General features: G+C 51.5%; 1 protein-coding gene and 1 non-coding gene across 9 annotated transcripts in view; both read left to right on the forward strand.

Annotated features, from left to right (window-relative positions):
- Positions 1-9,898: 9,898 nt before the first annotated feature.
- Positions 9,899-9,980, forward strand: TRNAS-GCU. The gene has a single exon. It is a non-coding gene; the product is annotated as a tRNA-Ser (tRNA).
- A 2,976-nt stretch (positions 9,981-12,956) lies between these two features.
- LOC115639765 (zinc finger protein 560-like) overlaps positions 12,957-27,201 on the forward strand; it is a 27,003-nt gene continuing 12,758 nt past the window's right edge. The window contains exons 1-4 of one of the 8 annotated variants that reach the window (XM_030542737.1): positions 12,957-13,103; positions 22,020-22,126; positions 24,296-24,379; positions 27,022-27,104. In XM_030542737.1, the coding sequence (XP_030398597.1) occupies positions 27,039-27,104 (66 nt within the window). In that variant the 5' untranslated portion in view covers positions 12,957-13,103; positions 22,020-22,126; positions 24,296-24,379; positions 27,022-27,038. Of the gene's footprint in view, positions 13,104-22,019; positions 22,127-24,295; positions 24,865-25,164; positions 25,200-27,021; positions 27,105-27,201 lie in introns of those variants that run through there. The other 7 variants (XM_030542739.1, XM_030542736.1, XM_030542738.1 and 4 more) reach the window with 7 other exon arrangements.

Here is a 27,201-nt window from a genome sequence, read left to right on the forward strand (position 1 = left end):
GTGCTCACCTGCTGTGGCATTCAGTGCATCCCCTCCTTAATTTCATTGTGCACCCAAGGGTGCCCATGGTCCAAACAAAAGCCTGCCTTCTCCTTTTAAAAGAAAAGGGGCAGATGTAGGGATCGGTCCTGGCTGGCAGGCCACCAGAAACCGCTTCCTGCAAAACCCCCTTTTGCCACAGAATGCTGATTTGTCTCAGAATGCTGACTCCATATTATCACAAGATTAGGAAAGTACCGCACGCTCTGCCCACATGCAATGGGTGAGGGGAAAAGGGGAAGAAAGAGTCCTCCACCAATGCGAAACAAGTAAACAAGGCTGTAAGCTATGCATGACGCTGTAACTGAAAGAATAAAAAGGTTGCCACGCCTCACGGCGGGGCGCTTTCCTGAACACACAAGCTGTCTGCGTCTGGTTCCTTCCCGCATGGACGTAGGTATCTGTGCCTCCCACCAAACACCTAAGACACTCAGAGATCCCTCCAGCCTGAAATTAGGTATCTGTGCCCCCCACAACCCCCCTAAGCCCCCGAGCGACCTATACAGCCAGAACATTGGTATCTGTACCCCATATAGACTCCATAAGCCCCTTGCGACACTCCAGTGTGCACGTAGGTATATGTGCCCTTCAGAAACCCTCTAAGCCCCCAGGAACCCCTACAGCCTGGACATAGGTATTTGCACTCCCACAACCCCCCTAACCCCCCCCTCCCGGGACATCTACAATCTGGACGTAGATATCTGAGCCCCTCACGAAACCTCTAACCCCCCCTGGGAACGATACAGCCTGGACATACGTATCTGTGCCCACTCGAACCCCTAAAACCCACTGGTACCCCTACAGCCTGGACATCATAGGTGTCTTTGGCCCCCACAAATCCCCTAAGACTCCCAGGATGCCTCCAGCCTGGACGTAGGTATCTTTGCCCCCCACTAACCCCCTAAGCCCCCCTGGTAACCCTACAGCCTGGATGTAGGAATATGTAGGAATATGTGCCCCCCACGAACCCTCTAAGCCCCCATGGGACCCCTAGAGCATGGAGATTGGTATCTGTGTCCCCCCACAAACTCTCTAAGCCCCCCAGGGACCGCTATGGCCTGGACATAGGTATCTGTGCACCCCAAGGCCCCTAAGATCCCCCGGACCTCTGCAGCCTGGCTGTAGGTGTGACGGTGCTGCCCGTGGGAGCCAGCTCAGCTCACTCAATCAGAGTGAATTGCAAACAAAACAGGGCAGACAAATCCCAAACGCTGCTGGTTATTTCAATACTTAGATTTACCAAGCCAGCACAAAACAGCTTCTGTAGTACCTCACTGGTTACTTAGAAGTTTAAACCACGCAGTTCCCTTAAAGTACCCAGCCTCAGGCCTCCGTCCAGACACACCTGTTAGATATGATGATGATTCCTGAAAATCTTACTTCATCATATAAAAGAAAAGATTCTTCCGATCCCAAAGGATCAGCCACATAACCAGGTTCAATTATAACTTAGATTTTACCTAAAATACATGCTATAGCCAATTCTTATTAACTAAGCTAAAATTTATTAGAAAAGAAAAGAGAGAGAGTGAGTGTTGGTTAAAAGATTAATAGACATATAGACCTGAATTCAATTTTTGAGGTTCAGATACAAAGTAGAGATGAGCTTGTAGTTGCCAAAAGTCCTTTTAGAAATAGTCCATAGGTTATAATCCAATGTCCATATTCAGGGTGGCTCCAGTCAATGACTGGGGATCTCAATCCTTGTGGCTTAAGGTTTCCCCCTCTTGAAACCCAAAGCAGATCTGAGATGAAGAAGGATGGTGTCCCAGGTTCTTAAACATTTCCAGCAGCCTTTCAGCCTGAGAAAACAATAGGCTTAACTCTTCTTCCAAACATCCTGGCAATTAGTACAGAGTAATTTATTCATTAAACAGTTCAGATACAGATTACCACAACCTTCAAAGAGACACAGACAATAATACTATTTCACTCAAGTATCATCATAAATGTTAATATTCTTTTTTTGCTCTTTGAATTAAAACTATAGCAATAGACAAGACTTGTTTGCTGACATCACAAGACCTGAGCAAACACCTCCCCTTCTACCTCTAACACTGCAGACTTGCATTTCAAAGCTCTGTTCATTTACATATCTTGTTAACCAGTTTTTAAGGTTCACCCACGGGTCAGGTCAGTCGGTGAGGTGAGTTAATTAACTCTTTCTGGCCCTGTCACCTTTCAATGAGATATTAGATTATACTTATAATGTCACAGTCGCGGTGAGTTGACTGCTGCAGCTCCCCGTAGACTCTGCCTGCGCCTCTCACCGAGCTGGAGTACAGCAGGCGAGGGGAGAGCACTCAATGTATTGCATCTACACTAGATGCGATATATCGACCCCCGCTGGATCGATCGCTGCCCACCGATTCGGCAGGTGGTATAGACATACCCCGAGTATCTGGTGATCGGAGCTGGACCCCCGAGGGGGACACATTGAAGGAACTCAGGGGTTAAGGTGCCTCTATTGTCAACTGTCAGGGCTGCTGTGGCTCAGAGGAGGGTGCTTGACTGCCTGGCAGGCTTAGGCGCCGCAAGCCTTGGAGGTGGGAGAAGTGAAGCGGCCACGGTGTGCTCGGGGTGCTCGTGCTCGGAGCAGGGGTGAGCTCGGGTGAGGGGGGTGCCGCAGGGCAGAGCAGGAGAGTTGCCACAAGAGGGGAGCCTCAGGGTGGAGGGGGGAGCTGCCACGGGTGGGGCGCCTCAGGGCAGGGGTGCGAGGGGGGAGGGTGCAAGGTGGAAGTTTCGCCTAGGGCATGAAACTTCCTTGCACCGGCCCTGCCCCACGCCCTGCCTGCAGCCAGCCCTGCACCCCCTGCCCTGCCCTGCCGGCAGTCAGCCTCTGTCTCCAGCCAGCCCTGCACCTTCTGCTTTGCCTGCACCAGCCGCATCCTCCCTGCCCTGTCTCCAGCCAACCCCTGATGCACCCCCCTGCCTGAAGCCAGCCAGCCACGCAGCCCTTGCCCTGCCTGAAGCCAGACCCTACCTCCAGCCAACCCCACATCCACTGGTGCCCTGCACTTCCCAGGGCAGTAACCCTGCACATCTGCTTCAATGAGGGGGGCAGGGAGCAGCTGGGACCCACACATGTGCACACCCTAGGGTGACCAGACAGCAAGTGTGAAAAATCGGGACGGCGTGGGGGGTAATAGGATCCTAGATAAGACCCCAAAATTCGGACTGTCCCTATAAAATTGGGACATCTGGTCACCACAGCACACCCCCAGGACTCCTGAGTTCCATTGCTGGGTTTCCTATTGGTTCCTCTGCTGGTTGTTTTCCTTTTCCTGGGGACTTTGGGCAAGTTGCTCCCCACTCTCGGGCTCTGTCCCCAGCAGTCAAATGGGGATTTCATACCTTCCCGCTATTGGAAAGTGCTGGGAGAATCTCCCAGCAAAAGCTGCTCTGACAGTGCTAAGCAGCATCTGACCATTCAAGGTCGGAGCTCACTGCCCAGGAGGAGTGCTTGGCTCTGGGGTTTCACTTCAGCCCAGTGTAGAGAGAGAGCCCTAACCATGGAGTTTGGCTCAAGAAGACCAAGTCTCCAATTTGTTAAGGGTGTTTTGAATTTCAATCCTGTGCTCCAAAGTGCTTGGTGTCAGTTGTAAACTTTAGGAGCATGCTCTCCACTCCATTTTCCAAATCATTCATGAAAATATAGAATAGTACCTGACACCGGACTGATCCCTGCCAGACCCACTAGGTTCACCCTCCCCGTTGGGCAGCTAAACATGGAGAAGGGCTCCTGGAGTCTTGGCTTTCAACCAGCTCTGCACCCACATTACACTGATTGCAGCTGGACTGCATTTCCCTCGTTTGCTTCTGAGAATGTCCTATGGGACTGTGTCAAAAGCCTTAGTAACACCAAGCTAGATCCCATCTATTGTTTACTCACCTCTACCAGGCCCAGAACCCTGCCAAAGAAGGAAAGAGGATTGGTTTGGAATGATTTGTTCTTGACAATACCATGCTCACTAGTCATAAGAACCAAATCATCCTGTAGGTGCTGCTGACAAACTGAGTGTTTAAGAATGTATTGCAGGATCTCTCCAGCTATGGCAGTCAGGCTAGCTAGTCTGTAAGTCCCAGAGGTCTTTTTGTTCCCCTTTGAAAGATAGGTCCTGTCTTGTTCATGGATGGGAAGATGTTCTTTTTCAGGGGTCTCAGACAAGAACTGGGGCACAACACCTGGTTTGTTAAGGCCACAAAAACGGAGGCAGGAACCTCTTCTCTGCTGCTGGCAAAGAACCACAGGTACCTAAAAGATAGGGACTCACATCTTTGAATGGGCTTTAAAAAGGCAGTGGTTAATAAGTTTGGCCCCGACCATTTCTTGTTTCCACAGACTAGACATTTTAGCAAACTTTAGAATTCCTTGGTGCTAAACACTGTGAAACTCCCCTTTCTCCTTCACAGAGGGCTTTAATACCCCTTATCTCACTTGGGCTCTAAACTGCCCATAGTTCGAGAACTGTTCCTGTTCCGATTGGACAGATGGGAGAAGGGAAGTGACCTACCCAAGGCCTACACAACAAGGCGATGGCAGAGCCAGAAAGAGAAGCAACCAGTTCTGACTCCTGTTCTAACAGATGAAAACACCCCAGAGCCCAGGAATCGAGATGGTGGGAAAATTTCATTCAAACCGTTTCTGTCCGAAAATCCCATTTAGACTAAACCAGTTTGTTTCTCAAAATCATAACAAGTGGGATGAAAGATCTTTGCAAAAATATTTTGTTGCAAAACAAAAGCATCTCCTCTTTGTCAGAGTGTGTTAAATTGTCTCCTCGCACACAAAGAGGAGACACTTACATCTCAACCATTAGATAAGATGCTTCAATCTGAGCTAAGTCGTTGCTACTATTAACAATTTCAAAATAAAAAAATACAAATAAAATAGACTATTTCAGCTAATCTATTATGTCATAATTTGCTCTGAGTAAACATGATGGGAAACTTCATATTATGCACTACTTCTAGTGACACTCCCAAATGGATCCGCATCCTTCACCCACCATGAGGTAGGTAAGAGCGGATCATTATTATCCCTACTTGAAAGAGGGAGAAGCTAAGGCTGAGAAAGGAGAATTGACTTGTCTTAGGTCACACAGCCCGTCAGAGGCAGTGTTGGGAATAGGACCGAAGAGCCCTGATTTTCAAACAAACCATCGGATCTTGAATTTCAGACATTGAATGACCTGAATACTGTGCTCTCAGATGAGCTCCAGACCAACAACAGTGACAGTAATTATTCAGCAAGTATTTGAGGAGAACTGCAATGTTAGAGGGAATCATCAACTGCTCAGAGACAATTAATGCAGAGAAGCAGCAAAATTAATCAAAGATAGAACTGGTTCTGACTTATTTACTTGATCTTAAAAGAGAACAACAAGGACCTGAGTCTCCTCCCTGTCAATAACCCCCTGCTCAACCAATCAGGGTAGAGACTGAGGACGGGAGGCTGAGGGTTCTCACCAGAGAGCCCAAAGGATGGCCCAGGTCACCGGTGGGGATCACTGCCCGAGCACTATTTCAGTCCCACATTTTTGGGTGGACCTTCCATAGTGGGAGCTGCAGAGGACTTCCCTGCAACACACACACACACACACCTCCGTCCTGTTGTTGGGAAGGGAACAGGAGAAAGGACAAAAGAAGCAAGAGAAGAAGAGGAGGGAGGGATGGAGGAAGAGGTGAAACAAAAAGGACAAACCCTAATGTCCCCAGCGATTCTAAGGGACAAAATCCCAGGTGCGCAATAAAATTCTGCCTCCTTAAGCTCGTGTTTTCCATGCCTAGAATTCACTTGTCACCAGATAGATCAGACTGAACAGGTTTCAAACCTCCAGGAGGCTCTTACCTTCTAAACAGGGACGGCTGTTTTCTAGTAAAATCACTACAAGGGAAGGAGGAAACTCGAAAGAGGTTCCTCCTGGCGCTCACGTCCATGACCCCAAATAATCTCTCAGTCCTCAAAGAGAGACCTGGAGAAGGAAACGTGCTGAAGCAAAGCCACAGAGGTCTCTGAGGTTTCCCTGGCCCCTCGCCCCTGTCCTGCCTGGCTGATGTCAGCATCTCTCTGTGAGGTCACCACCTCCCCACCACCTTTGACCAATAGTCTGAGGTCCTGCAAAAGGCCTTTGTGATGTCACTGCCACACCCCTCCCTTGCTGGGCTAATGTCCTGCCCCTGGCCAGGCACTTTGGAGGTTTGAGCTACTCCCTGTGGATCACCCCACTCAAGGAGCGTTCGTTCTAGGCAGCAAGCCGGCTAGACAGGAAAACATCAGACGCTGCTCCCAATGCTACACTCAGTTTTTCAGAAATTAGTCGACTTCATGGTCAGAAGACACCATTAGAGCATCTAACCTGCATATCACAGGCCTCCTGTATGACATAACAGCTACTTTGGGGGCAAACACATTCCAGAAAGGCATCTAGTCTTCATTAAATGACATCAGGAGATGGTGAATCCACCACTTTCCTTGGTAGCTTGCTCCTGTGGTGAATCATCCTCGCTGTTGACTATTGTGCCTCAGTTGTAATATGAATTTGTCTCTTTTCACTTTCCAGCCATTGGGTCTTGTTATGCCTTTCTCTGCTCCATTCAAGAGCCCGTAAATACCCAATCTTTTCTCTCCATTAAGGCCCTTCAACATTTCAATGAAATCACCTTTCAATCTTCTTTTGATAAGCTAAACAGGTTGAGCTCTTTCAATAGCTCACTGGAAGGCATTTTTCTCCAGCCCTCAGAACATTTGGTGGCTCTTTGCTGCCCTAGCTCCAATTTCACAACATCTTTTTCAAATGAGGATACCAGAACTGGAGGCAGTATAAAGGTTGTATAAAGGTAAAATTAAATAGGTTGCAGAGGAGTTTTTTTTAATTTCGGCTTTTGTTGCTAAAATTTTGTCTCTCTGCGGTGAGAAAAAACACTCCCCGAATGCCAAAATTTGAGCCATGAAAAGCGGCAGTGTGAACAGCGCATCATAGGTGGAGCTGTGCTCCCGGTGACAAAGCTCCTGCCCCTCATTGGAGGTAGTTTGGCTTTGTTGCCGGGGAAGCTCTCTCTCAGCGATAAGGACGGCCACACAGCGCACCTTACAATGGCATGGTTAGAGTGGCACAGCTGCACCGTGGTAAGGTGCGCGGTGTAGACACAGCCTCAGAGCTGGGGAAAGCCGACAGGCGCTGAGGAGCACAGGGTTCAGACAGAGACATCCGTTAGGAGAGGAACTATTCACAGGGATTCTCTATAGCCTAGTAAGGTGGAGAGGATGGAAGATGATAATGTACAGGTAGGTTCTGATGAGAAACAGTGAAATGAAAGAGTCTCCCTCAATTACATCATGTAATAGCAGACAGCTAAAATGGGACACATTTTAGAAGTGCTTAAATACAAACGCTAAACGTCTAAGTACTAAGACTGGTGAATTTGAGTGCCTGGTATTGAGTGACGATATTGATAGAATAGGCATCACAGAAACCCTTGCACCCCCTCCTGCACCCACATGGGGAGACTGACCTGTGTGCATGGAGCAGCTGGCATTGCTGCCCCCCACTCCTCCCTGGAACGCTGCTCATCTGGGCACCCCTAGGGGCTGTGGGATGTGGGGGCAAGAAGTGAGATCATCCGAGCTCCCTGCATCCAGGTCACTTTCCTCAGCCGGGCTGCATAGCGGGAGGGCAGAGAGCAGCAGCTTCTGATGCTCCCCTCACAGCACAGCCCAAGTAAGAAAAGTGACCAGGACGCATGGAGCACATAGGATTGCTCCTTATTCCCCTCAAACCTCTATGGACCCATGGAGGAGCACTGGGGCAGGGGAGAGCAGTGAGCACCTTTGCACTGCCACACGGTGCCCTTTGACCCCTAGAGCCCTGGGCGGCTATCGGGGGGCACCACCCCTAAGGCCGGCCAGGCTCCCCAGAACGAGCAGCAGAAAACACAGAGACTGGCCACCCAAAACCTTCCCCGGGGGACCCCCAGACTCAGATGCCTTGAGTCTCACAACAAAGGGGAATAAACCATTTCCCTTCCCCCTCCTCCCCTCCAGGTGTTCCCTCCCTGGGTTCCTGGAGAGATATACAGAAGCAAGCTCCGTGAATCTAAACAGAGGGACTCCCCCCTCCCTGTTTCCAGTCCTGGAAATAGAAGTACCAAGATAGCTAATCTCTCTTCCCCCTTACCCAGAGGGTATGCAAAGTCAGGCTAGTAAATCTAACACAACGAGATTTTCCCCCTGACTTCTTCCTCCCACCAATTCCCTGGTGAGCTGCAGACTCAATTCCCTGGAGTCCCCACTAAAGAAAAAATCCAACAGGTCTTAAAAAGAAAGCTTTATATAAAAAGAAAGAAAAGGACATAAAAATGGTCTCTCTGTATTAAGGTGACAAATACAGGGTTATTTGCTTAAAAGAAAAAAATGAATAAACAGCCTTATCCAAAAAGAATACAATTTAAACATTCCAGCAACTACACACATGTAAATACAAAAAAAAACAATATAAACTTATTGTCTTATTATCTTTGTACTTACAACTTGGAAACAGAAGATTAGAAAGGCAGGAGATAGAAAAATCACTCTCATAGCCGAGACGCCACAGACACAAGACAAAGAACAAAGAACTCACACACAAACTTCCCTCCACCCAGATTTGAAAAAGTCTTGTTTCCTGATTGGTCCTCTGGTCAGGTGTTTTAGGTTACTGGTGTTACCCCTTTATAGGTAAAAGAACATTAACCCTTAGCTATCTGTTTATGACAAGGGGGCTCAGCCTCCCCAAACCTTGCACTGCCAAGGGGACAGTGGGGCCCATGATCAGGGGCCCTGGCCAAGTTAGGTCCCCCTGGAAAAGTCTCCCCTATGTCAGCCCCAGGGCTGGAGGAGCTCCCACTCCCTGCTACAGCCCGGGGGCTGCAGCAGGGGCACAGAGCTTCTCTGGTCTCAGGGCCACAGCGGGGCAGGGGTAAAGGAGTGATAGGGTGGGGCTGGTGGGGGAAGGGGTGGAACAGAAGTGACAGTGGATGGGGCCATGGGTGGAAGGGGGTAGAGCCACAGACAGAAGGTAGGGGCATGGTTCTGGTGCTGGGGCCCCCACACTTGTTCTCCCTTTCCCGGGGGTTTGGCATCACTAGCCCCGGCTTAGCGAGTAGGGTTCAGTGGTCCCCATAATGTGGGGTGCGACTCCTAGGGGGACACAGAGGAACATTCATGGGGGCACCTCAGGACCTGAGCCAGCCCACATAGAGGGCAGGGAGGGAGCACCACTCTGCCACAGCTCTTCCCCAACCCCACCCTCAGCCTGAGACTCTGGCTCCCAGCCCGGCGTCGACCCCTTTACCCCTGTCCGCACCCCTCTCCCCAGCAAGCAACAGCCCCACTCCTCCCAGCCCCGGTTCTTGACCGTGGCTTCCGAGGGGCCACAGCCATGGCTAAGAGGGCACAATGTGAAATGTTTGGGGACCACTGGTTTAGGGTGACGTCCTCAATCACTTCTCTGCAGTCCAATAAAAGCTATTCCTCACTCACCTACCCCTCCATCAGGACGGACTAGGTATGTTCTGCTGCCCTTCACTCATACAGGAAGGAGAATAACATTTCATTCCACTCAATCCTAAAGTGATTTGTAACCCAAGACCATCCCAAACTGGTCATTTTGGGGAAGCGGCCCCATCATGCTGCATAGCTAGGCAGAGTAGGTGTGTCTATGCAAACACGGTCTGTTCCTGAAGTCTTTCCCCAGCTCCTCACTAGGTGAGAGAGGGGAGCTCATTCAGACCCTGCTTACGCTTAGTATTTAAAAACTCCTTAGTGTCCCTATCTCTGCCGGCCTTAGATTTCTCCTCCTGTCCGTTTTTTGACAGCTCAGATGAGGTGACCGAGTGGTTAAGGTGATGGACTGCTACCCCATTATGCTCTGCCTGCATGGGTTCAAATCCCATTCTCATCAGAGGCATTTAGTCTTCACCCTCCTTTATAGACAACCATCTCCCCCTTTGGTACAATAACAGATCAAACAATGTTGCTTGTGTTACCCAAAATTGGGTCAGTTAGTAAGCTTAGAGAGGACTAATAATGCCCCTCCCCCCCAGAGTTTGGCAGAAAGCAGCACATTTATTAGCTTGATAGCTAAGCTCAAAAGAAGGGATGGGGGAGGGTGTCACACTCATACTCACGCTCCCAGGACAGGCCTGGCAGTGGAGATGTCAGGATCCTTTAAGGTAAGTGTCCCACAGCGCAGCGATGGACGGTGCGATGAAGATCAGTCTCCCTGAGGTGCAATAGAATGTAACACAGCGAACCACTGGCCAGATGGGCCGGGTGAAGGGCATTCACTGGAGGTACAAAGGAGAGTGGGAAAGCCACTTCACAGGCATTCAAAGAGGGAAAGGACACAAGCTGGGGGAGTTTAACAGACCTTTTGAGCATACAGGTTATACAGAGCATACAGATCACTGCTGCTCCTACAACATGATAAGTTCTCAAGCAGCATGTTTCTTACTTTGCCCATCTGTCAATTTTGATGATTATTGATGGAAATATTTTGCCATTGGGTTGTGTGTTTACACAGAAATTGACATTTACCAACAAATACACAATTCTTCCAAGCCTGCCTAGTCTGCAGTTGATGGGTTTAGAGGGACACATTCACTCTTCCAGGTCCCCATTCCAGGCCTGTGCTCTCCAGGTTGTCAACTTCCCGCACTGCTGGGATCCTTCCCTCATCTCCCCCCAAACCACTGCCCCACCCCCACTTCTGGGGTCCCCTCCCTACACTGTCTAACTCCACTGCTGGCAGGATCCCTTCCTGTTCCTTTCATTTCCTGCCTCCACTCTGGGCAAAAGCTCTGCACTCTTCCCACACCAGAAGTTGAACCCAGGCCACCTGGGTGAAAACCAGGAATCCTGACCACTAGCCCATATGGGACTATTGTTGCATCTGACGAAGTGGGTATTCACCCACGACAGCTCATGCTCCAATACGTCTGTTAGTCTATAAGGTGCCACCGGATTCTTGGCTGCTATTATTACTACAACTCAGGCCTTGGCTACACTGGAGAGTTACAGTGCAGGTGGTGGCTTTACAGCGCTGTAACTTACTCCCCGTCCACACTGGCAAGGCACATACAGCGCTGTATCTCCCTGGCTACAGTGCTGCATGTGCTCCACCTCGACGAGAGGAATAAAGAGAACAGAGCTGGTGATGCAGCGCTGGGGTGCCAGTGTAAACAGTGATTAATCTTACTACGCTGTCACTGACCTCCGGAACCTTCCCATAATGCTTTTAAGTAGAGATAACGCTCTTTGTTTTGGTGTGATGCCTCTGTTTGTTTTGTTGTGAGCTCAAGGCTCCCGGAGCTGCTTATCTAAAAACCAAACACAGTTACTGTTTGCAGTGAATGAGCAGAGGCAGGGGGATCCCTTTGGAACACCCACAGCTGGTGTTTGCTTGAGGAGAGAAGCAGCCGGGTGGGCACGGGGGGGGGGTCTGTTTTGGATCAGCGGCTTATCTGGTCTGTGAGGAAAAAAACAAAGGCGGCTATTTGCATTTAGTGAATGAGAGAGGGGTGGGGGAGGAGGCTTGAACTTGCCAGGCAGGGAGCTGACACAGTGTCAGCTCCAAAAATCCACTCGCTCTGTCTCCCCCACGCTCCGTGTCACACTCCACCCCACCCTCCTCTTTTGAAAAGCACATTGCAGCCACTTGAATGCTGGGATAGCTGCCCATAATGCACCACTCCCAACAGCGCTGCAAATGTGGCCATGACAGAGTGCTGGTAGCTGTCAGTGTGTCCACACTGCAGCGCTTTCCCTAAACAGCTGTAGGAAGACAGCTTTAACTCCCAGCGCTGGACAGCTGCAAGTGTAGCCAAACCCTCTCTAAGCCGACCCCTTATGAGAACAGCAGGGACTAGCATGACTAGATGTCCCGATTTTTGGGTCTTTTTCTTATATAGGTGCCTATTAACCCCACCCCCATCCCAATTTTTCACATTTGCTGTCGGATCACCCTAGCAGGGGTTGCACACAGGGCTGCATTAACCTTCAGGTGCTGAGGTTTCCCTCTCTCCATTCCCAGAGCCTGTGATCAGGAAACAGACATCAGGGCTCCCAGGTGCTGCACAGACCATGACTGAGATCAGACCCCATATTATGCAAGGTGCTGTACAAACCCTGGCCAACACTGAGACACCCAGGAGGTTCCCCTCAATTTCCCTGAGCCTCTGCTGCCCAACTTCTTCTGAATCCCTCTGGCTCACCCTCCCCCGCACAAAAAACCCACCTTTCCAAACAGTCCTTCTTTCCTTGCCCCCTGATTCTGGTTTCACACCCTGGGACCATCTCCTCTCTTTGTCTCTCCCCCTCCAGGTGAAGCAGAGATGGAGGCAACTTCAGCCACTGGAGTCAGCCTCAGCGAGCACTGCAGCCGGCCCCGGGGGAGGGGGGGTGTTTGCAGACACAGGAAGGGAGCAGGGGGTGCTGGGAAGAAGGCGGCAGGAGAACAAAGCTCAGAGACCCAACATGGGGAAATTCCAGGGGGCGGGGCTCTGACACATCCCAGGTGCGGGCAGCTCCTGGGGGCGGGGCTCTGGCTCAGCTCGGGGGCGGGGCAGCTCCTCGGGGCGGGGCTCCAGCACAGAGCAGGGGCGGAGCAGCTCCTGGGGGCGGGGCTCCAGCACAGAGCGGGGGCGGAGCAGCTCCTGGGGCTGAGGCTCTGGCACAGCCCATGGGCAGGGCAGCTCCTGGGGGCGGGGCTCCAGCACAGAGCAGAGGCGGAGCAGCTCCTGGGGCTGGGGCTCTGGCACAGCCCATGGGCAGGGCAGCTCCTGGGGGCGGGGCTCTGGCTCAGCTCAGGGGCGGAACAGCTCCTGGGGGCGGGGCTCTGGCACAGCCCATGGGCAGGGCAGCTCCTGGGGGCGGGGCTTTGGCACATTGTGATGCGGAGCCCGGGCTGAACAGCTGCTTCCTGGTTCTCCACGTGCTGCCAGCAGCGCTGGAGCTGCCCGAGCCGCAGCGGAGCCGCTGTTCTCAGCTGCAGCCAGGATCTGCCCCCGGCCCCGCTGGGATCCAGGTGGGGACAGAGACTGGGGCCCGGGGGTTCCCCTTGGTGTGGCTGGCGGGGGCGGGAGGGGAGAAGCCGGAGCTGCAGGCGGGGGAAGGGCGGTGGGACATTGTGACCCGGAGCCCCCGGGGAATGAGAGGCGCTGGGGGGCAGGAAAGTGACTCTGCCCCAGGGAGCCTGGGAGAAGCCTTGAAGGCGCCTCGGCCCCAGTGGAGCTGCAGGAGGATCCGCCCGCCCGCCCCGCTGGGATGGGGGGGCCGGGGCCCGGCCGTCGTGTGGGGGGGAGGGGCGGACCCCGGGCCAGGCGGGGGGGGGCGGTGTATTAAATCCCTCCCCATAGCAATGTGCTACTCCCGGGCACTGCGCATGCCCAGTAACAGCCGCTGAAGCCGCTGCCCTTCCCCCTGCCCGGACCAGCCGTAACGTTCCGCCGGGCGCTGGGGGCGGGGCTGGAGCGGGGCGGGGGAGTAACAGGGAGCGTGGGAGGGGCGGGCGCAGAACAGGAAATTGCTGTGCGGAGAGGGGGGGGTCAGGCAGCTGGAGGCAGGGTTCGTGGGAGGCTAAAGGGCACAATCCGGGCTGGGGGGAGGAGCAGGAGTTGAGCTCAGGGGGAGGCGCTGGCAGAGCCCCCCCCCTTTGGTGTGAGGGCGGAGGTGTCGAGGGGGGAGGAGAAGCCGGCTTTGCAGGTGTTGGGTCTAAACTTTTGGTGAACTTTGGAGCCAAAACACACCCAGACTGGCCGTCTCTGCATAATCCTTTCTGAACCCTTTATCGAACAAAGCACTGACCTGCAAACTACTCATGACACCCCCTTTATCAAGTAGCCATTAGCCTTTATCTCTATGCATTTACTTGTTAAACTTGCTTTTCCTGTAAAGTCTTGATTGATTATGCATGACCATTATCTTTTATTAATCACTTTGTTTACTTCTGTGTATAAATATTGATGTTCACCCCTAATAAAGGGGCCACACTTATTCTAAAGCTTTTGGGATAGTGTGAGCCCGTTGATCAACGCATTGGTGTCTGGTCTCTGACAGAATTGTGTGCCCATACCAACTCCGCACGAACTCGGGTGCTGGAGAGGTGAGTGAGGACTTGCTTTATTACCTAACAATTTGGGGGCTCGTCCGGGATACCTTCTGGTGCGGTACCTCTGTCCAGTGGTCAGACCACTCATATATGAATTGGCAAGGCGCCACAGGAGATTTCTCCCAGCCAATTCAATATTGAGGGGTCGTGTATTGGACAGCAGGGTAAACGCCAGTTGGAGGGCTCCTGTCAGACACCATGGGTCAAGGGACTAGCGTGCCTCTTGAGAGTCCGTTGGGGATTGTAAATAAGTTATGGAACGAAGGGAAACTCCCAGTACAGACAGGAATGTCTAGGAAGAAATTGTACACACTATGTGTAAGGAATTGGACTGGGTATACCGCGGTATTGGCCGACCCGGAGATGAGGTGGCCTTCGTATGGCTCTTTCGAACAGGCTGCCTTAAGAGGAGTAAAGAGCCAGATCGAAAAAGACCATCCGGGACAGTTATGTTACTGGTTTTGTTGGGACACAGCAGCAGAGCTGTGGAAATCTTTAAAAATTATGGCAGTCAGGTACTCTCCCGAGAGTGAACCCCCTCCAGGTTATTTCGATGAAGGGTGTAGACCACGGCGTGTTTTGACTCGTCAGCTGGTCCCCTCTGCACCTGCCCTATTCCTCCGCAGGGGGACTCTCTCCTTGTAGCAGAGGGGAATCTGCAGGATACCAGATTGGAATTTCTGCAGAAGGATGAGGAGGAAATGGAGGGGCAAACCTCGGGAGGAGTAGTTACTAGGCTTATGTCCAAGCAGGTACGGCAGGGTGCATGCCCCCCCCCCTGAGGAAAGTATAGTTAGAGAGATGCCTTTACAGGTGCACGATCAACCTTATATGGGCAATGATGGACGGTTGCAACATGCTAGTATTGTGGAATATAAAGGATGGCTAGAATGGGACTTGAAAGAGTGGGGACAGTTGTCAGGGTCTTTTGGGGAAAATCCCCGAAAGATCATAGAACTTCTAGAAAGATTGTTTTTAAGTTATAATCCTACTTATACGGATGTGGATCAGTTGTTAAGTAGAGTTTTGACCGGAGAGGAACGTAGTAGATTGTGGATGGCAGAAAGGACATGGGGAGATAGCAATGCAGTTAATCTTACTTGGATGGATAGGCGGGATCTGGCCGCTGGCTGGAATCCCCTAGACTGGACTCAGCCAAGGCTGACTCAGCTGCGAGCAGATAGAGAGCGATTGTTAGAGAGACTCAAGGAAATGGCTTGCCGCTCGCCTAATCAGGCTAAGTTCATGCAGATTCGGCAGGAATCTGATGAGCCGCCCAGAAAGTTCTGGTCGAGGCTATTGGAGGGGGCCCGAATGTTCACTCAGATGGATCCTGAGAGAGAAGCAGACCACCCTACTCTTATTTCATTTTTTGTGAATCAGTCGGTGCCCCCTGTAAGGGATTACTTCTTAAAGTTTCGCCCTGGTTGGGGAGGTGAGTCAGTCACTTCAGTGTTGGACGTAGCTGATTTTGCCTGGGAGAAAGAAAGGGAAAGTAGTAAAAAGAAAGAAAAAAAGGAAGAATATAAGCTGATGGCTTTAGCTTTTCACGGCGGTGTTCGAGGCAAAGGCCGTGGCCGTGGCAGGGGATTCCAGGGTGCTCGGGGAAGAGGGTCCTGGCGACCCCAGCCATCAGGAAATTGTTTTCAGTGCGGACAGCCTGGTCACTTTAAACGTGAATGCCCCTGGGGACGCCCAGAGGGTCTGGTTGCATCCGCAGATGCTTACACAAGTGAGGAATACACCCCTGCACCACCAGCTCAGCCCATTCCCCAGGCCTGGATCAACTACGGGAAACAGCAGCAGCTGCAGCAAACTCAGCCTCCTCAATGACGGTACCCCGGGGGCGAAGGCAAACAATGTGATGGTCTTATTTCCTTAATGTCTTTAGCCGGCTCCTTTCTCACTTTCTCCCCTCCCAGCAAAGAGCCTCGTTTAACCCTTTCAGTCCAGGGACTGCCTGTCTCTTTCCTCATTGATACTGGGGCTACTTTCTCTCTTTTAAATCATGCCCCCTCTCCCTGGCTATCCTCTGAGGTTAAAACTGTGACTGGGGTGGAGGGCAACCCACAGTCTCTGGAACTCACTTTGCCTTTGAATGTTGTTTATGCTGATAAATGTTTTCCTCACCGTTTTCTTTTTTCCCCAGCTTGTCCGATCCCTTTGATGGGCCGGGATTTACTCTGTAAGCTTGAGGCTACTTTAACCTGCACTCCTGAAGGGGTAGGATTATTGATGACAGTGTTAGGAGATTCGGCCCCTACTCAGGGTAATTGGGAAACACCCCCCTCTCTCTCCCCTGACCTCACTGACTTGCCTTCAACCCTCTGGGGAATTTCTGACACTGATGTTGGCCTGCTCCTTTCGGCAGAACCCGTAAGGATTCAGGTGAAGCCTTCCTTAACCCCCCCGTCAGTCCCTCAATACCCCCTGTCGCTGGAAGCCCGGGAGGGCATCCGCCCCATTATCGAGGGATTCATTGCACAAAAGCTAGTCCGCCCTCAGCGCACTCCCTGTAACACCCCTATACTGCCTGTCAAAAAGCCTCCTAAAAAGAACGGAGACCCTGTTCGTTGGCGCTTTGTACAGGATCTACGAGTTGTTAATCAGTATGTGGTCCCTCTTCATGCAGTAGTCCCTGACCCAGCTACTATCATCAGCCAAATCCCCTGGGATGCTGAGTGGTTCACTGTTATTGACTTAAAATCAGCTTTTTTCAGCATTCCTGTGCACCCAGACTCTCAGTATCTCTTTGGTTTCACCTGGGAGGGACAAAGTTATGTCTGGCAACGACTTCCTCAAGGCTACAGAGACAGCCCCACGATTTTCAGCCAGTGCCTCCGCCACGACTTGGAAGGTTTCACCAGTCCGCAGGGATCCACATTGGTCCTATACGTAGATGACATCCTATTAGGTAATCGCGAAGAAGCTGCCCTCCGCATCGATGGTAAGGCACTTTTATTATACCTACACACCAGAGGCCACAAGGTAGACCCTAAAAAGATTCAGTGGGTCTCACAGAAGGTCCGATATCTGGGCTTCCTGTTAACCCCAGAGGGAAGACAGATGGACCCAGCCCGCATAAAGACTATTCAAAACTGCCCTCTACCGAACACCAAGAAACAACTTCAAGGTTTCTTAGGATTAATTGGCTTCTGTCGCCCCTGGTTGCCATCCTGCGGGGAGTTAAGCAAACCGCTCCACCGACTCACTGCTAACCTTGCTCCTGACCCTTTGCAGTGGTCCCCGGACACTATTAAAGCCTTTCAGTTACTCAAGGACAGTGTGGCCTCCTCCATGTCTCTCCGCCCCCCCAATTACAGCAAACCCTTTCACCTTTTTGTCCACGAGAGGGGCGGAATTGCTAGTGGTGTCCTTACCCAGCTGAGCGGGCCCCACCGTTTCCCGCTTGCTTTTTACTCTCAGCAAATCGACCCTGTCGCTCAGGGAACCCCATCCTGCACCCGGACTCTGGCAGCAGCTGCCCTGCTGATCACAAAGGCAAAGAGCCTAACCCTGGGTCATTTTACCACGGTTTGGACCTCTCATGCCTTGTCAGCCCTTCTGCGTAGGGGCACAACCCAAGTCTTTTCGGCCCATCATCAGCAACAGCTAGAGGCCGAACTCTTAGAAGACACTAACCTAATTTTTGAAAGGTGTGGACCCCTTAATCCAGCTACCTTGCTTCCTGACCTGCCAGTCCTCCAGGATCAGCACGACTGTGTGGAAGTAGTTTCCAGCATCTTACAGATAAGGGACAACCTGTTTGACGTGCCACTGGACAATCCCGATTGCATCCTCTTCTCGGACGGAAGCTCCTTCTATGTTGATGGCAAGCGTTTCACTGGTTATGCTGTCACCTCTGAATGGGACATTCAAGAGGCCGCCTCACTGCCAGGCAACTGGGGAGCCCAAGCCGCTGAACTCTATGCCCTGGCCCGAGCTTGCCAGTTGGCCGCTGGTAAGACCGTTACCATTTTTACTGATAGCAAATATGCTTTTGGAGTTGTGCATTGTCATATCCACCTCTGGAAGTTTCGAGGTTTCCAGACAGCTGCCGGCAAACCCATTCAGCACCTCCCCCTCATCCACAAGCTTTTGGACGCCCTCCAAAAACCCTCTGTCCTGGCTGTAGTTCACTGCCGGGCCCATACTAAAGATAGTAGCCCCGTTACCCGTGGGAATGCCCTGGCTGACGCCTCCGCCAAGAAGGCTGCCACCTTACCTTTAGCCATGCCCACATTGGCTATTGCAACCTCCTCCTTTACTCCACCGCACCCCGTACCAGTACCCGCTGCTGAACTACAATCGTGGGAGAGCCTCGGGGCCACTCTGGTCAAAGGGACCTGGCTTATGCCAGATGGCCGAGCCTGCCTCCCTCGCTCCACATACCCCGTGGCAGTTCGCTGGCACCATGATAAAGGGGGTCACTACGGCACGCACGCCCTCGTGGACACTATCGCTCGCTTTTGGTGTGCTCCAGGCATTCAACCCTATTGCCTATCAATAGTGAAAGCATGCAGCACATGTCAGCGTAATGGACCTGCTCCGCCTCTTAACAAAATTAAGGGTGGAAGACCTCCGCCTGCTGCTCCATTTCAACATCTTCAAATTGACTTTGCAGATATGCCAAAGGCTTTTGGGAAAAAGCACCTCCTTGTTTTGGTTTGCCCTCTGACTTCCTGGGTCGAAGCTTTTCCTACTGCTAATTGTACTGCTGCCACAGTGGCGAAGATTCTCCTTAGAGATATTGTACCCCGTTTTGGCATCCCTCTTGTGCTCGACTCAGATCGCGGACCTCACTTTACTGGTCATGTCCTTGGCCGTTTAGAACAAGGACTGGGCATTTCACACTCCTTTGATACACCCTACCACCCCCAGTCTAGCGGGAAAGTTGAGCGTATGAATAGGGAACTTAAGTTTACATTGGCTAAATACTGTCAGGAAACAGGATTAAAGTGGCCTCAGGTACTTCCCTTGGTCCTGTTTCACCTTCGTACTCGCCCAACCCGCGCATTGGGATTATCCCCCTTTGAACTGCTCCATGGACACCCCCCTTTCAAAGGCGGGGCGCTACCACGTGCTGATGTTTCACTATTGGGAGGGGATCATATGACCGCGTGTCAGTTTCTCTCCCTACAGGCTCGCCTCCGTACCCTTTGGAAAGCCTCGCAGTTTTCCCAGACCGTGCCGCTGGAGGAACAAATCCACCCGTTCCAACCAGGGGACTTCGTCTGGGCCAAAAAGTTCGTTCGTGACGACACCCTCCAGCCAAGGTTTACTGGACCCCACCAGGTTCTTTTGACAACCCAGACTGCAGTGTTCCTGGAAGGACGCAAATCTTGGATCCACCACTCCCACGTCAAGCCAGCCGTAGTGGACCACAGTGACGGACCAGCAGCTCTTGTCACCACTGAGGACACTGCCTTCGACCAGTGGACCAGCTTACCTCTCTCAGACATTAGACTTAAATTGACTCGAAAAAAATGAGAGGACCCTTTATTCTGACAACTGTATGTTTTTTATGCTTTTTTAGTTTATTTTCTGCTTATGAAGATAATGCTTTTATTAGATATTCCCACGAGGTTAAAACTCGTATTTTAGGAAATAGAAGTGATTGCTGGGTATGTACTCAATTTCCAGTAAATGCAGCACAGGGACTCCCCTTCACACCCATTCCCCTAACCACTGCTAATATGACTTGGATGCCACCGACTAGAATAAAAGATCCAGTCCAACCCAATCTTACATGGGACAAAACAGAAGTGCCAATTAACAAATATCTCAGGGTAACCAATCAAACAGGATCACTGTGTTTTGTTAAAGAAAAAGGGTCAACTTTTGTGGGAACAAGTAAATGCAACATATATTTTAATGGCACCGCCTTTAGTAAAAATCTTGGCTTCAAGCCTTGCGCATCCCACTTATCCCATATGTGGATCCCTCACCCCGATCCAACCTTTTCAACTTTTTCATGGAGGGGCAGGTTTTCAGAGTCAGTTTTTAAAAAGCCCTGCTCAGATCTCGAGGGTGTCCAACTAATTGTTAAAGGATACACAATTGCCTTCTACAACTGCTCAAGCAGTACTACACTGCCCTTTGAGGACAACACTACCAAATTGTGCCTCTGCAGTTCACACAACGACCCCTCTGCGTTACCAGGGGAACAGTGGTACAACGGGTGGTGGGTTACCTCCTACTTTGAGAAATGGAATACCCAAAACGCATTATATGGAACATACTGGGTGTGCGGGCCCAAGGCTTATTATTTTCTCTCCCCTGATTGGGCAGGGTCATGTTATTTGGCATGGCTAGCACCGCCTTCTCGCATCTCCCTCACTCCCCCTCATTTTCCCCACGTTCGTAACATCCGTGAAACTGACAGAGATATTAATCTCCGTGATGGTTTGTCCTGGCAGCGGTGGGCTGGTCACACTAGCTTGAAGGGTGCTATCATCCGTCTACAGGGACTATTAGAATCTTTGACCAATGAAACTGCAACCCTATTTGAAAATCAGGCCGGGGAAATGTCCCAGCTGCGCCAGTTAGCTTTGCAAAACAGAATGGCTTTAGATATGATGTTAGCAGCCCAGGGAGGAACTTGCGCCCTCATAAATGAAGAATGCTGTGTTTTTGTAAATGACACCTACTCTGACACTTTTCAACGTACCAAACACCTAAGGGAAATGGCTAAAAACTACTCCTCTGGCCAGCCACCTTATGATTGGTGGGGAGCCTTATGGAATTGGCTGCCCGGACTTGGGTGGGTTGGAGCCAAAACACACCCAGACTGGCCGTCTCTGCATAATCCTTTCTGAACCCTTTATCGAACAAAGCACTGACCTGCAAACTACTCATGACACCCCCTTTATCAAGTAGCCATTAGCCTTTATCTGGGGGGGAGGTCACTGAGGTGGGCGGGGGTAGATCTGTCTCTGTGCAGCCAGGACATTCCCGGGGTGGGAGGGAGGTGAGTTAACTGGATCCTGTCCCTGTTTTTGCCACTTCCTCCCACACACACATTCTCTCAAGATTTCCCCTTTTCTCTCTCATTATCACACGTGGCTATAAAATCCAGGGAGATTCTCCTTCCCCCCCCCCCAATGATCAGCTCTCTAATTGCCTCTGATTTTCCCTTTTCTCTCCATACTTCTCAAATGTCAATTTAAAATCTCTCCGATGGGGGGTGGATTTTCCCACCCATTTTATCTGCAGCGATTTGTCCTTGTTTGGGTGGGAAATTGTTGCCCTGGGTCATTCCCCAGAACATGGCTCCCACTGGAGTGGGATGGGATGAGGTTCCCGTTCTCTGCCAGGGCAGGGAAGGGAAGGGAGGAGCACATCCCCCATGGAGACTGCCCAGACCCCATTTCCCAATCCCCCTGCGGCCCTCTTCCATTGTCCAGGGAGCCTTCCAGCTCCCCCCCTGCCCTTAAATCAGCTCCTCAAGGGGCTCTGAGCTGCTCACGTGAATGGTTGCCCCGTGGCCGGGGGGGACCATCACATTCTGTTTATGTATTGGACAGTCATATAAAATCCAGTCCAACAGTCCCCCTTTTCCACTAGTTATTTAATAGCAACATCAAATCCCCTCCGATCTTGGTGGTTTTCTCTCATGTTATCAAATGTCGTTTGTGACAGGGTTCTCTCTGCGTGTCTCAAAGATTGATATAAAATACCCCAAACATTTGCCCCACTTCTCTCTAGTTGTTTTATTTCTAATTGAATATGATGGGTTGTTTCCCAATGTGCTAAGATGCAGCCGCCTCTGGGGTGGATCCATGGTGGCCATTATTTGCTAGTGACAGCCCGTGGACCTTTCTTGCCCTCCAGGCCTTCCATTCTCCTGTTAAAGAAGCACTCCCCAGGCTCCCTCTGCCTGTGTGACTGGCCAGCAGGAGGTGGTGTTAACTTTCTAGCCACTTCTCACACTCTGTGAGGTAACACTTGCAGGGGCAGGGAAGGTGTCTGTGTGGGGAGATTGCAGCTGAAGGGGCATTGTGGTAGGGGGAGGCCTCTGGGTGGCTGGGCAGGGGGTACCCTAGTCAGGTTGGTGGGTTGTGGAGGTTTGGGGTTTTCGGGGGTGGTGGTTCTGATGTGCCCATCCCTGAGGCTATGGGTCCTGGAGGTGGGTATCGCTGGGGGCCTGGTGGCTGCAGAACAGTGGGGGTGGGTGTCTCTTGGGGAGGCGGGACAGAGGGTTAGAGGGAGCCTGGTTCTGTGCCAGGGGCTCTGTCTGTGCTTCCCCCGCTGGTTCCTGGTTTTGTTGCCATGCCCAGTGCACAGAGCTGGGGGAGGGGATCCCTGGCACTAGGTGAGGGCATGCCATGGAAGCAGAGTGATGGGTCGCACTTGTAAAGCATCAGGGGGTCACACTGGGCAGAGGAGGGGGTCCCAGGCAAATGTCAGGGTAGATCGTTCTGGAGGGTGGGGAAGTTCCTAGGCAGGCAGTGAGGGACTGAGTTCCCAGTGGGGGGGGGTCCCTTGAGGGGGTCCCTGGCTGCTGGGGGCTCTTGGTGGGGGGAACCCTTTGGGATTCCCAACCTGGCAATCATGGTGTGGTGGGGGTTCTCTGGCCGGTGGGGCTTTGAGGGGTATCTGGGGTCCCTGGCCAGGGACTCTGGGGGCTGCGTCCCAGGGAATATCTGATGGGATCCTGGCTGGGGGGTGTCTGGGGCCCCTGGCTGGGGGGTCTGGGCTCTGGGTACTAGGGGGTGTCTGGGGGCTGCTGCTAACCATGATCCTTCTCTCTGGTCAACTTGTACCAGAGTCCTGGCTCCTAGTCACCAGGTCACCAAGTCCATTCCCCAGTCACGTGCCCTGTCACTGTGATAACTTTCTGTCCACTTAGCAAACACTGTTAGTGTGAATTCACAGAATTTACTTTTCTCCTCTTTTGAAAACTGCAGGAACTTTCGGTTCCGTTTGGAAAATTTTTGCCCCCAGTCCTTGTCCTAGATCTGCGGGGGTGAGGGAGGTGGGAAGGGAGTCAGCACTGCCACACGATGGTCTTTTCCACAGCGTTCTGAACTCATTCTTTCTGAAATCCGGTGTCATTGAGACCGTTGTTAATCCAGAGTCACTGTATGGAAAGACAAGGAGTGATTCCAGATGGACAGTGGGTCAAATGAGAACAGCCATTCTCCCTGTGAGGAGGGGCTCCCATTAGCTGCTCTCCCCAGAGAGCTAAAGGTGGGAAGCTGCTCATACACTCTGTCCCTCTCTGCTCAGGATATTGGGGTTCAGCTTCCTGGGTCAGATGCTGCAGCCTCCATTGTGATCTGGGAGACCAGGCTTGGCAGCTGCTGCTCCCCCAGTGGGGCTCTGTGCTGGGAAGTGACCTTAATTAAAGCTTCTTCTCTGCCCGGCCCAGGGGATGACTTTCTGCAGCTGGTCCTAGCCCCCTAGGGCAGTCCTGGGCCCTGTTACTACTAAATTCTGAGCCAGAGTCTCCAGGTAACTGAAAGACCTCAGGGAATGTCCTAGGGTCTGGCAAGAAAGTGACTCTGCACAAACAACACCACCTCATTTCTCCTCCCATTAGCGGTTGCCAGGAGGAAATCCAGCCATGGGAGAGCAAAGCCCCCAGGAATGGGACTGTCCCAGCCAGAGGGGCAGGGAGAGAGGACAGGGGAAGGAGAGACTGAAAGGGGCAGTGGGAGAAATGAATGTGGGGGAGAGATTTCCAGCTCTCTAGTCCACCCAGACACATGTATTGCTGCATCCTGGGGCAAAACCTCTTTCCAGTGAACAAAACTAGGATCAGACAGAGCAAAAGCCAGTTCCTGACTCCATATTCCCCCTGCTGGGGTGTGGCTGCCGTGGGGTCAGTGTCTGAGGGAATCCCCCACAGTGACTCCTTTGGTTCTGCTCTTTTCTAGCCTTGTGTTCAGAGAAGGGGTGAGGGGAGAGAGAAGGGAGGTTAAAAATGTGTCTGTGGACTTAGCCTGGCAGGAGGGGCCAGGTCTAAATTGTAATAAACAGATTGAGCATTTCCCAGCATGACAGAATCTAGGGTGTCTGTCTGCAGGGAAAGGGCCTGGAGGAATTGTGATGTGAAATTAACTAAAACCGGTTCTGAAACGCCCACAACTGCCCTTCTCCCCCAGACAGGCTGCAGAATGTTTTGCTCCAGCTCATCCCAGCCTGGCGTGGGACAGGGAAGAGAAATGGCTGCAGTGGAGTCAGTCCAGGTAGAGATTATCGGGGGGTTGCTGGTGGGTTCCTGCTGGAGGAAAGGGAGAGCAAATACACCAGAGGTGGGAAGGTTTGCAGAGTCTGGTTTGGAGGTTGGAGCGGGGCAGGAAATTCACAGCGTGGGGAAAGGAGGAGGCCAGGGTGTGGCAGACCTGCTGGGAGTTATTTACTAAGTGGCCTAGATTCTAGGAACAGACCCAGGAGGTTTGGAGGTGGAAATGCCCTAATTTGTGAAGAGAGAAAATAACCCACCTACATGGAGCTAGTCAAACTGACCAGACTCCTAGTGCTGGAGCCTGACCTCATTAACCATCAGCTGCTGTGAGATATAAAGGGGACACCCATGAGTCAGGCTTATTGGAGCTGCCTCTCCCTTCATATCCCACTCCTCACAATGAGGAGGGTGTTGGGCATCCTACCAGCGAGCTCTCCCTGGACCCTGCTAGGGGCTCCATCTCCTGTATCAGTCAGTGGCTAGTAGGGGGGTGATGGATATGCTGGGAGAGATAAGGGGCTCTCTCTTCATCCCCTCACCCTGGCATTTGCTGGATACTCTGAGCCAGGTCGAGGTGGGACTCTCCTGACTATGATCCACCCAGAGCTTCCATTTGATTCACTCTTCTCTGCCACAAATAGTGGGGCTGTGAGTGGGGCAGCAAGTCCTTAGTGTTGGACTCTTACTCTTTCAGGGGCCGGTGACCTTCAAGGAGATGGCTATGTATTTCACCAGGGAAGAGTGGGCTCTGCTGGACCCCACTCAGAGAGCCCTCTACTGGGATGTCATGCAGGAGAACTATGAGACTGTGACCTCGCTGGGTAAGGGTTCCTGTCCCTTCTGTTCTTGGAAGGGGAAATGAAGAGTGAAGGTTCACGCCACCCCCACAATGCCATCTGTACCCTGTCCTGTTTCAGCATCACCCCAATAGGCCAGTGACACACATAATACCAGAGACCCTCCTCTGCTGCAGAACACTTTGGGAACAGAGCACAGGAGCCGTATTGCACAGTGTCAAATATCTCCTGTTTGCTCAAGTGAAACTGGGGGTTAGGTCTGGCATAACTGTCCCATACCCCTAATCATTTTTGTTGCCCTTTTCTGAACCTTTTCCAATTCCAATATATCTATTTTTGAGATGGGGTGACATGTGCATGCAGTATTCAAGATGTGGGTGTATCATGGATTTATTTGCTGTTTTTACAAATATGATCTATGAGATATTCTGTCATATCTATCACTTTCTTAATTATTTCCTACATTGTTCACTTTTTTTCACTGCTGCTGCACATTGAGTGGATGTTTTCAGAGAACTATCCACAGTGACTCCAAGATCCATCTCTTGAGTGGAAACAACTAATTTAGACCCCATCATTTTGTATGTATAGTTGGGATTGTGTTTTCCAATGGGCTGCACTATGTGCTATCCTGTCATCTAGTACTGCTGAGATCCTGGATTCAGTAATATCCCTGCCCTTCCTGTTCCCTTTCTCCACCGAACCCCGCCAGCCCATGCTTCCTGTTCCCAGCTTCCCCAGGATTCTCGCACTGTCTCTGAACCTCTCTGTCAGCAAGAAGCAGTGCCAGGGACACTTGCCCTCTGTCTGGAGTCTTCGATTTCTGGGACATGGATTTACTTTCTCTGTGTTGTAAGAGGCTCTGTCATAATGAGTGTCTGTGATGTTACCCAGAGTACAATCTGGACTGTTAAATAGCTGTCCCCTCAGTCCTCCAGCATGGGGTGCCTTTTCCACTGTTTTCCCGCGAGAACAGCCCCTCTTGGCCAATTAACACACAGTCTCCAGCATGTAACTCACTCCCAGCTACACAGTATTGAGTGCTGCTAGACAGCCACTCATGAATTACACCTCAGGAGAAAACCAGCAAATTCTCAAGTGCCCAACTTTCCCCCAGAAATGTGCATCTTGCACTGTCCAGCACGCTACTGAACGACCCAAGCTCATATGAAGTCTGTCATTTCATCAGCGGAAAATGACATGCACCAGCTTGTTATCCCAAACAGAGTTTCCAACACACTTCAATCCACACATACTGGTTAGATGAACAATAAACCAAGCTTGTTAACTACCAAAAACTAAAACTAAGCCCAGTCCATGAAAGGGGCACTCCCAGGAGAGACTGTATAAAGGCTGGAACATGAAACACCTTTGTAAACCTGAGACAGCTGCCTTGGGGACAATGACAGGGAGAATCCCCCAAAGTGACTCCTTTGTTTCTGCTCTTCTCTGGCCTCCGATTGTTCCTTCCAACGTGGAGTACTTTGCACTTGTCTCTACTGAATTTGATCCTATGTACTTCAGATCATTTCTCCCGTTTGTCCAGATCATTTTGAATTTTAATCCAATCCTCCAAAGCACTTACAACCCCTCCCAGCTTGGTGTTGTCCGCAAGCTTGATACGTGTAAGAGAGAGACTGTTACTGGGAGGATTTCCCCATGTGTCAGAGGGTTACACCCTGGTGGGAGGGGGCTAGGCCTGTACTGGAATAAGGTCACTCTGTGCTTCACAGTGTGCTAGAACCTAGAATGTGCATTAGCAGGGGGAAAGCTGGGGGGAATCGGCTTGGGGAATGGACAAAAGCCTAGTCTGAATTCTCACACCTTGCCCTTTTCACCCCGGCAGGCCAGAGAATAACATCCATGTTTCGCTGCAGATCATCTCGTCCTCCCAGGGGCAAGGAAATGGCTGCAATGGAGCTGGCTCAGGTAAGAGCCTGTGTTCTGTGGCCTGCCTTGTGCAGGAGGTCAGACTAGATGATCAGATTGGTCCCTTCTGACCTATTAGTTTATGAGTTTATGAGTT

Source organism: Gopherus evgoodei, unplaced genomic scaffold (genome assembly GCF_007399415.2).
Source record: "Gopherus evgoodei ecotype Sinaloan lineage unplaced genomic scaffold, rGopEvg1_v1.p scaffold_120_arrow_ctg1, whole genome shotgun sequence".
NCBI classification, from domain to species: Eukaryota; Metazoa; Chordata; order Testudines; family Testudinidae; genus Gopherus; species Gopherus evgoodei.